Source organism: Topomyia yanbarensis, chromosome 1 (assembly GCF_030247195.1).
Source record: "Topomyia yanbarensis strain Yona2022 chromosome 1, ASM3024719v1, whole genome shotgun sequence".
Lineage (NCBI taxonomy): Eukaryota > Metazoa > Arthropoda > Insecta > Diptera > Culicidae > Topomyia > Topomyia yanbarensis.
This window is the reverse complement of record NC_080670.1, coordinates 73,113,955-73,124,866: the sequence shown is the minus strand read 5'-3', so window position 1 is coordinate 73,124,866 and position 10,912 is coordinate 73,113,955. Positions and strand designations below refer to the sequence as shown.

Sequence of the window (10,912 nt, the reverse complement as noted above, 5' to 3'; positions counted from 1 at the left end):
AAAATAAATTATTGGTTTATATATTGATAGATTAATAGATTTAGATACATATTCGGAAATTTTCGGAATAAGAATCAACTTTATTGTATTTGTTGTAATTTTATTACACTATAGTAATTATAGTAATTAATTTTAATCTATGCGAATGAAATTACAGTATCTGAAATATTCCTTTCCATTGAATGTATGCAGATTAATAACTTGCATTTGTAACTTATCAATATTGTTCAAAGCGATAATTTCATCTGTTCTTGAAACTTGAAACGATTGCAGATGGGCATTGAAGGTAATGTATCGAATTTTCTTACAAATTAGTGTTATATCATTATTTTTATCCCTGGCAATTGAATTCAACTCGAATATTTTAACCAACTCAATACCTACAAAGAAAATTGTATTAGCCGTGTATAAAACATTTTTTATGATTACACTGCTTATGAATTGAATAGCGTTATGATCTTGAAATTTTTCGTTAAGAGAATCTAATTCTAGAGTAAGCGGTTTAACTGTAGCTATTGAGTCGCCAAGGTCTACAATAGGTTGAACAAAAACATTGTTAGCAATATTAAATGCAAACTTATATGCTGTTTTAATTCCTAATGATTTACATATATTTGTTTTATTGTTATTAGTTCTACAATATTGCTTAGCATCCCGATGTTTGGCCTCACACCGCATGGCCCACTGGTGCCGTGGTGTACCTGAATATACAACGAATGATGCATAATGTACAAGATGATGATGTTTTGGTTTTAGGCAATCATCGAATAGAGATTGATACCTTGAATGATGTGTATGAATTAGGCACTTTAACGTTTCAACTACTTTCTGCGAAATCTCACGTAACATGAGTATGTGACATATCTTCAACAAAGTACAGAAATATTCCCAAACTTCGTCACATAGTGGAATACGATCTCCTACTATAAGAGGTAAAAATAATATTATATTTTTTACTTCGTTCGCTGTCATTTTTATTTTGCTTTTAATCAGATTGACGTCTTTAAAATCAGTTGGAATATTGTCGGAATTTAAATTCCCGAAGATGAACGAATTTTTTCTGGTGTTAAACTCGCCTAGAGTAAAATATTTTTTTTTAAAACAAAATAATTTAAACAATGTACGAGTCCATATATACAAACGCCCTCCCATAGGTCGTGCATAACGTCGAAGTAAAAATTATAAGTAACATGGAAAGAAGGAATTTTGTTAAAAACACTTTCTCTTTTCAAGCCAGTGCGTGATACATCCTGTAAATCTACATCTTCGGCATAGTTTTCTGTAGTCCTATAACTATCCTTAAATTCAATTGTGTCTTTTTCTCTCTCCAATCTATTTCGTTTGCAAATTCGGCAGTAATAATTTGCTCGAGCTGATTCTGCAAAATCCAAGATGCTGGATAGACCCAAGTTATCACCTGTTATGAAGCCTATCATGAAATATACCGTTATTAGTTTGCCTTCGTAATGAACTTCAAGACCGTTTTCCTCAAGATCAATAAAAATATTTATCAAATTGTTATACAAATCTTCATTTTCTAACGTTTTTCTATCCTGTGTGAGAATATAGCCTGCCACGAGAATATTTACTAATTTACCAAGAACATAACTTGGTAAACATGGTATATAATAGTAAATACCACAAATCGACGTTTCAGAAGAATGTGGTGAAACGGTATCTCCAGTATTAAAATCGTCACAAAACAAATTCAATGGGATGATGATTTTCGATGACATGCCAAATATTCTCTGTTGCCATATCGTGCCGTCTACGATACTACGTATAATGCCATCCCGAGATGGCGCCAGATGATCAATTATTGTTTTTAGGACATCGTTGCATTCCAAATATTTCCTCAGGTGAAACTTGATCGGCATTAAAACCCCTACAGAAGGAAATGAATGTTAAGATCTTTGTATAACATCATTTGATTAGAGTGTACCTTTGATTGTATTCATTACTTGGTTATTCTCGTCTAGAAGATTAGATTCAGTGAGATGTTTCGTAATCGGTATCGTATATTCTTGCGGTTGTTCATATAAATCGGCTGTTTTTAATGTTTGCATAAAAGTATATTCGGAGTGTAATCCATCAAATACATTGAATAATTTGCTGAGCATTAGTTTTATCTCTTCGCTTATACTTCCTGTGTTCTCTAGGCTTGAAAGCATTTCATTTAATGGGTTAAATATGTGTTTTTGAATATCATGTTGAACAGAGAACACTGTTTTTCTGGGTAATGTGTTAGCATTTAACCATTTGAGTGAAAGATTGATGCCACTTAGAGAGACTTCATTAAACTTATTAATAATAGAGCTAATGTCACTGGAATCATGACGTTCAATTTCGTTTTCCGTCGATTTATATGAATTGTCGGATACATGAGCATATTCAATTAGATCTGAATGTACCTTACTCGTACAAGGATTTGAATTATCGTTACTACACTCGTTTCGAATGTCTGCATGATCTTGCGTGAAATGCTTTTTCAAATGTCTGAAAAATGATGATCGTATGCTAAATCTTCTCATGCATCGACCAATGTTACAAGCGTATACGTCTAATGATTTGTGAAATCTGTTGATGTGTTCATACAACCGGACTGGCTCCGGGCTCGACCATTTACATCCACTTACTATGCATTTAATGATCATTTTAGATTAGAACGAATTGCAGAGCACAGAGTAACTATTTTTGCGTGATCAGCACTTGGCTTGAAGTCGAACATGAATGACGCAATGAATTCCCAAACTAAGTGCGATTGAGGTGGAAAATGTATTCCGTACACTTTAAAAAGCTTTATACATATGTCCAAAGATTTAACGAAGCTGGGAAACTTGTACGATACAGACTTATGCCACACAGTGAATTCAGTTGGACTCTGTAATGTTGTTCCGTGTACGATGATAATTGGAGTTGGCGACAAGTTCTTCTCGTATCAGCTATTCGACAACCGAGCCAGTGTTTCATCCAACTGTACAAAATTAGTAATATTGATTGCAATGCTCTCTTTCGCTTCTAGAACAGAAGGTTTCCACCTTTTTTTGCCGAATGCTTTTCCAGAAATGTGCATGCATGGTAACAGGTGTGCCAACAACTGAACAAATGCGACGTCTCTTGCATCTGAAATTTCAAAAGTTAGGATTATTAAAATCGAATGTCATGTTCTAGCATGTGATATTAGATATCAGCATATTATTTTGCAAAACTCCAGTAACAGATCGGACCTATATCACTAACCTTCTGATAACTCCCCCTTATCTATTGAATCCAACAATGCTCTTCCATCTGCATCGGAGATTTCAAGATCAAATATTGGACGAATCCCCTCTAGAAAACTCGCCCACCGCTCAAAAAGAAGTGTCACTTTATTCGGATGCTTATGCTCGAAATCGATTTGAACCAATTGATATCCACAACTGTTATTGAGAGTAGGATATTCTGCCAAAATGGTTTCGCATGTCCGGATTGATAGCTTGAGTAGTTCCCACAATCGAATCGCACTAGTTGACTTCCATCTTTTTTTTAACTCCTCCCATTCATCGATGTTATGCAAAAACCATTTTTTAACATTCTCGTATTCCGCACCTGTTATAATCTTTATATTAGTGTCTTTTTTATCAAGTTAAAAATGTTCTTACATTGATTTTCCGAAAAAATCTCGATGGATTCGTTAGTTACCCGTGATGAGGAACCTTCACTCTCAGTCAACGAAGCCAAGTGTTTGGAACACCCTTTATAGTTCACGTTCCGATCGTACAAGCAACCTCTAGCCACCTTGCGTTTTTTGATTGTCTGACCGTTGCTATATTTTGATGCAGGCTGGTACCAAGTATCCTATAACAATTTAAGAAAAAGGGTAAAATCACGACTGGAAGGCAAATTGGGCGTATGCATTATTTTAGTGTCTACCAACCAGAAAGATATAGGATTCAAATTTTTTTATACTGTTATAAGATACAACCACAGAGAGCAGACGTCCATCTCTAGCATTCAAGTTATGTAAAATTCGCAAACGTTTTTAAGGGTAGTTGGAAAATCTTCACCGGTGCGCTACTGTCGCCATTTCTGTTAGTGGCTGAGTTCGGCTGAATTGACAACGAATCACATAGAGATTTCTAAAAGGCCGACAAAATTATACCTCTACCCAGCCAAATCATTTTGGAACCGGTTCGGAATTCTGAATGGATTCTAGCTCAAATATAATAACCAATTGAGTCGGAATTGTTGCATCTAAGCTGGAATCTATGCTGAATCTATTCAGGATTCCGAACCGGTTCAGGAATGGGTTTACGGGGTAGTTGGTAGTTGGTAGTTTTTATATTTTTATATTTTAGCATTATTTTATTTTTGTATTTCTGTATTTTTGTTTTTTTTTGTATTTCTTGAATTTTTATTTTTATATTCTCGTATTTTAGCATTTTTGTACTTCTTGTATTTTTATATTTAAGCATTTTTGTATTTTAGTATTTTAAAATTTTTGGATTTTTATATTTTTGTTTTTTAGCATTTTTGCTTTATTGTATTTTTGTCTTTTTATAGTTTTGTATTTTTGTATTTCTGCATTTTTTATATTATTCAATTGGTATTTTTATATTTTTTGTTTGTATTTTTATATTTTTGTTCTTCTTGCATTTTTATGTTTTATTTTTATGTTTTTGTATTTCGTATTTTTGAATCTTTGAGGTATGGAATTTCAGATTTCCTGAATTTTTAAATTTCTGAATTTTTGAAGCTTAGAATCTCCCAGTTTTTAAATTTTAGAATTTGAGTATTTGTTAATTTTTCAATTCCTGAATTTTATGTTTTTGAATTTCTGAATTTTTTGCTTTTTGAATTTTAGAATTCTTTATATTGTTTTATTTTATTTTTATATTATTGTATTTTTGTATTCAGCTTTTTGTTGGAGGCTGCGTTCCCAAATCCGCACCCCACTTTGGCAAGTCGTCCGTCCAATGTCAATTTTGACAAATAATCAGTCTTGTCAATTTTGACAAGCTGTCGATGAGTTTCAATTTTCACATTACGGTAGGCGTTTATTTCTGTTCTCAACTAAAACGTTGAACGTCAAATTAAAATTTTGTATATTTTTCCGTTGAAAATAAAAAAAAAAAACCGATTTCCATTCGAGTCGGCACAATCGAGTGAATTGAGTTGTTTGTTTTGGGGATCATCTCTAATTCAATTCGCCGATTGATATACGGAGGAAAAACAATTATCAGCGACACTCGATTTAGTTGAAACAAATAAGCCGGTTGAATTGCAACCGATTTCGTCAATGCAGCTGCAATCGTCAATTTTCTATAAGATTGTTTTTCATCGCTTTTCTAGTTTGGCTTTATTCATTTTTACGACGAATGAGAGATTCGTTCGAAAGTGCTTTGTATTCCCGTCTACGACAGTTAATTCAAATGGGCTTACTACGAATAAGGGTGGTTGTGATAGATGGTCAATAGTTATCCCAGCAAAAGGATAGGGATCAAGGTAGTTCAATGCAAGGTGTGGTCGAAAAAATTCACTTTTGTAAAATATTTATTTGTTATTTTGCATAAAAAATGGGAAAAAAAAGTTCGTCAAGGTATCTTTAATATCAGCTGCACCGGAAAAAATAAAAACAGCATATGGCTTAATGACCCAATTGTTAAATAGTTGAATTTTGAATTTTATACTTTTTTAGTTGTAAAATCATTAAATTTTTAAATTAAATGAATGAATTTTTATATGTTTGATTTCTAGAATGTTTTGATTTAATCATTGGATTTTGAATTCTTCAATCAAAAACTTATTGATTATTGACCGGATGGCATACGAATGCAAATGGCGTGGCCAATATTCATAGCAACCCGGTCAAACCATTCGGAATCCTGAATGGAGTCAGCATGGATTCCAAATCAAATGCAACAAGCGATTCTGAGTCGGAATCGGTTGTTGCATTTGATTTGGAATCCATGATGACTCCATTCAGAAATCCGAACCGGTTCCGGAATGAGTTTAACTGGGAAAGAATGTAGCCACCCGCCTGGTTGTTGCATCTGAGCTTGCATTTCGGTCGCCTGTTACTGGCCTGCATGTATTGCGGCAAGTGGTGTTGGTAAGTGGGGCATCACGCCTCCCATTAGCTAGCCATCTGCCGTGGTAATGTGGGGCAAACACAGTTAAATCCGTTGCAGAATCGGGTTGGAATCCTGATTCCAGCTTAAATGCAATTAGACTCAATCGGAATCGGTTGTTGCATTTGAGGTGAAATTCATTCATTCCCAGTTAAACTCATTCCGGAACCGGTTCGGATTTCTTAATGGAGTCATTATGGATTCCAAATCAAATGCAACAACCGATTCCGACTCAGAATCGGTTGTTGCATTTGATTTGGAATCCATACTGACTCCATACAGGTTTCCGAATCAAATTCCGAATGGTTTGACCGGGTTACTCCAGCCAGTTGATATCTGCCAGAGTTCCGGTTTAAAGAAAAGAACAGCTTCCGGCGGGTCGAAATTGATTGTTGTATTTGAGCCGGAGTTCGAACAGAAAGCAACCGAAATTCTGAATCATGAAAATATATTCAAATAGTTTTATCGACACTTCCGCATGAAGCTAATTCAGTTTAACAGCTGAATTAGAAATCTGAATAAAACGTCTTCACTTGGTTATTTTTAGTTTCTTTAACCCAGTAAAGTTCAGCCGGAAAATGAGTCGAAATCCTGGCTGGTCCTAAGTAGTATTCCGACTCCAATGACTCAACCGATTCTAATTACAATCGGTTGTGTCACTGGAGCTGGAATACTAACTGATACCAGCCAGAGTTTCGGCTCATTTTCCGGCTGGACTTACTGGGAAGTAAATCCATGAGATTATATTATCTAGAGAGGGTACAACGATGTTCATGGAGGCAGTATTTCTAGTTCAATGTTATTGTATCAAGTACATTACAATTTTCATTACCTGTGGTTCACTCGGGAATATCTGGCTCAGTTCCAATGACCTGCCCAAGAGTTCAACTGGTGTTAATTTTGAAAACCGATCCTTGAATTCGTCAATGATGATGTGAGTGATAGCCTTCTTGTTCGTCCGGGTCAGATAACCAGTTTGTTTATAATTTTCAATAATCCCGCGACCTTTTGAAGACGTGTTCAACAAATAAGTGGCTGTGCACTTTTCACGAGATATTTCCGGTGGAAGGTCAGCTGCAGCAGACGTTGACGAATGCTGACATTTTATGCATGTGACAGGATGAATTCCCTATATAAAATCGATTAATTAATAAACGGATACGGATAGTGTTTTATATGGTGACATCAAAAATCACAAAATAGTTAATTAAATTTCTCCTACTTCTTACCTGTTTCTCTCGCCAAGAATTTAACCCAAAAATGCACTTGGATCTTTCAGCCAGATGTGGAGATTGGATTAATTCCTCCAGCTCCTTCCTTTCCACAATTTTCAACGACTCGAGAGTGTAGCGGTTATCTGAAAATGGTGGATTTTTTTGTGCTGAATGTATTATTCACAGAAAAGGTATTTTACTCACCTATGAACAAACCAATAACATCTAACGATAATCCAAATGAGGTGAGAAGGTCTACCACGGCCACTTCTTCCGTATCTAAAACCTCCGCTTCGACGGTTAGGTCCGACAACTCCGCTTCCTGCTTCGAACACATTTTTTCCACTTTAAAATGGCCGACAGAATGTCTTTCGTATAAGGTGTACACGCAAAAAAACAAAATACACACTAATTATTTTCGCTACCTTCTCAATAATAAATTATATTAAAATGAATCATTTATTTTTGTTTTAATAAAAAAATATTTTTGGCACAATTTTTTTATTCGTTTAACGTAATAAATAGAAATCGATTGAATTGAAAACAAATATGTTTATTTTAAATATGCTAAAATTTTCTGCGTGTAGCGATCTACGCAAATGATGTTCATTACTCATTTTTGTTTACAAAAGTGTATGCCGTGAGGTATGTTGTTACTCGGGAGATTTTTTGCAGGGTTGTTAATCGATAATTAATCGTCATCGTCGATAACGTTAACCACCCGTCAACGTCATCGGAAACTCCGTTAACGATAATGTATCGTCGGATTCATCGTCATCGTCGATAATTCATCGGTGGTTATCGCGATACATTTTGCGTTACTTTCCCGTTTATTGGAGTTGAAGTTGATACGGTTAACTTTCAATTGTTTAGAAATGAATAACTATTAAAGGACATGTTGTTGGCAGTTGAAAATCAATAGTATTGGACATTTTCTATGCACAGGGGGGTTCGACGATGTGTCAAAATGGAATTTTTTGTCAACTTTTCTGGAGTGTTTTATATTGAAGGGAAAGTTATTAGCAGTTGACAATCAATAGTTTTGGACATTTTCAATACACAGGGGGTTCGACGATGTGTCAAAATGGATTTTTTCAATTTTTAGGGAAAGTTTATTATATTGAAGAAGTTATTAATAAGTGAAAATCAATAGTTTTGGACATGTACCGTCGGTGCGTCAAAATAAATTTTTTTTTCAACTTTTCGCGAACTTTTTATATTGAAAAGTAGGTTGTTGGCAGTTGAAAATGGATAGATTTGGACATTTTCAATTCACAGGAGAATCCACCAGTGCACAGTGTTTCCAAAATGGCAAAAAAGTGAAAGAAATTCTTTGAACCACGAAAAACATTTTTTAGCTATAGTGTCTTCAGCAAAGTTTATTTATATTTTTTTGCATTTAAAAAGTATTAGTTAGGTGATTAATCCCTCTAAAGCTGAGAAGCAAGCTTTTATTTGGTCATTTAAATGAAAATAAAAAAAAACTTTTTTTTGGCAAAGTTGTTGAGAATATCTTTAGTATTAATTTCGCTGAAGAGACTATGTGTCTATCTGTCGATTTAATTATACCCTTGTGAAGATTTCTTTGATATACCCCACAAAATTGCTTATTTCAAAATACTTTTCCTGGTAATTTTGTAGAATTTCAAAATGTTCCAAGATTTCGTTCAACATAAGAAAATACAGAATTTTTGTAATGTTAGTTTATTTGTATCTCTTACAACTTAGAAGTTATCGAATGATTTAGTGTCCAAAAAGCAATGTTTTGGTATGGAAGCCACAAATTTCCGCAGGTATAGCTTTACCAAGACGAATCTGTAAAACAAACACTATATATACTGCAAAATATACAAAAATAATACTACTGTACTGCACTCCTAAGGGAAATTTTTACTAAATAATAAGAACGGGTTATGAGGCTTTGTCGAGGGACTAAAGAAGATTATTTATCCACTGCGGTTTATTAAAAAGAAAGGAAAAAAATATATTCGTCTTGGTGTTTGCGTTTCGACATCGTCTCTTCAAAACCAGAAAAAATATGTGCACATTTTGTCAATGTCAATTCACCAAGGGGCTGATAAAAACGGGTCTTCACTGTATTCAAAAACGACTAAAACTCTACTATGAGGTCATTCATAAATTATACTACATATTTGAGGGTAAAAGAAGGAAGCATAAAGCATCTTGTTACATAGTGGAGAGAAGAAACGGAGGAGGGGGCTAAAAGCATCCCAACTAGAAAAAAACATGCATTGGATATATGTATATTCTCTTTTATAAAATTCAAAATTTTCTAGTTTAAATTAAAATTATAATAAAATCTATTAATCACCACACCACTTAAATGTGTAGTATAATTTGTGAATAGCCTAATAATAGTGGTTTAGTAGTTTTTTCAATATATGTCTTTGCGTGATAAAAATTACTAATTACACAATAGCTCAAAATTTGTTTTCTTCATGGTCAAAACAATTTTGATCACCTTTTTGTCGCGCTGTGCACCTCTTCTGTGGGACCTCTTCTGTGCACCAACTTACTCGAAAAATTAAAAAAAAATCCATTTTGACACATCGTCGGACTCTTCTGCGTATTTAAAGTGTTCAACATTATTGATTTTCAACTGCCAACAACTTTCCCTTCAGTATAATACACTTTCCCGAAAAGTTGAAAAAAAATCTCTTTGACGCATCGTCGGACTCCGCTGTGCATAGAAAATGTCCAAAACTATTTTGATCACCTTTTTGTCGCGCTGTGCACCTGGGACCTCTTCTGTGCACCAACTTACTCGAAAAATTAAAAAAAAATCCATTTTGACACATCGTCGGACTCTTCTGCGTATTTAAAATGTCCAAAATTATTGATTTTCAACTGCCAACAACTTTCCCTTCAGTATAATACACTTTCCCGAAAAGTTGAAAAAAAATCTCTTTGACGCATCGTCGGACTCCGCTGTGCATAGAAAATGTCCAAAACTATTGATTTTCAACTGCCAACAACATGTTTTTCAATAGGTATTTATTTCTAAACAACTGAAAGTTAACCGCATCAACTTCAACTCCAATAAACGGGAAAGTAACGCAAAATGTATCGCGATAACCGATGAACCGACGATGACGATGAATACGACGATACAATTATCGACGATGACGATGAAGGCGACGATACATTATCGTTAACGGAGTTTTCGATGACGATACATTATCGTTAACGAGTAACGCCGATAAATTATCGCGAAAAATGTATCGTATTAACAACCCTGATTTTTTGCTTTATCAAATAGGGTAAAGAGCCTATTTTTATCCTATTTAGGAGGGTACCTCATAAATTGCTTAATTACTCTGCCTACATTCGATGGAGTGCGTATAATTTGACATCAACAACTTTGTTTCATTCTTAAGAACCAATCTAATAACACAATGGCCTGAAACGATGAAATACTAGTGTTTGATCGCAACGAAAGCTCGAATCGAGGGCCCCAATTGTCACCCTATTATTTGACCAAATGTGTTGAACAAAGATAGCAGACGCTGCCATACCCAACAGCTTCAAATGGGTAGCGTGATAATAGAAACATGGCGAAAATAGGCT

At 34.5% G+C, this 10,912-nt stretch overlaps 1 protein-coding gene across 1 annotated transcript; it reads right to left on the bottom strand.

The window, feature by feature from the left end:
• Positions 1 to 512: 512 nt before the first annotated feature.
• LOC131696259 (uncharacterized) lies at positions 513 to 7,663 on the bottom strand. Its single transcript, XM_058984810.1, has 8 exons — positions 7,529 to 7,663; positions 7,340 to 7,467; positions 6,943 to 7,239; positions 3,642 to 3,837; positions 3,241 to 3,588; positions 1,943 to 2,560; positions 1,125 to 1,885; positions 513 to 530 (listed from the first exon to the last, which is right to left on the bottom strand). Exons 1-8 carry the CDS (start codon positions 7,659 to 7,661, stop codon positions 513 to 515), a joined length of 2,499 nt encoding a protein of 832 aa, XP_058840793.1. The 5' UTR covers positions 7,662 to 7,663.
• Positions 7,664 to 10,912: the final 3,249 nt, after the last annotated feature.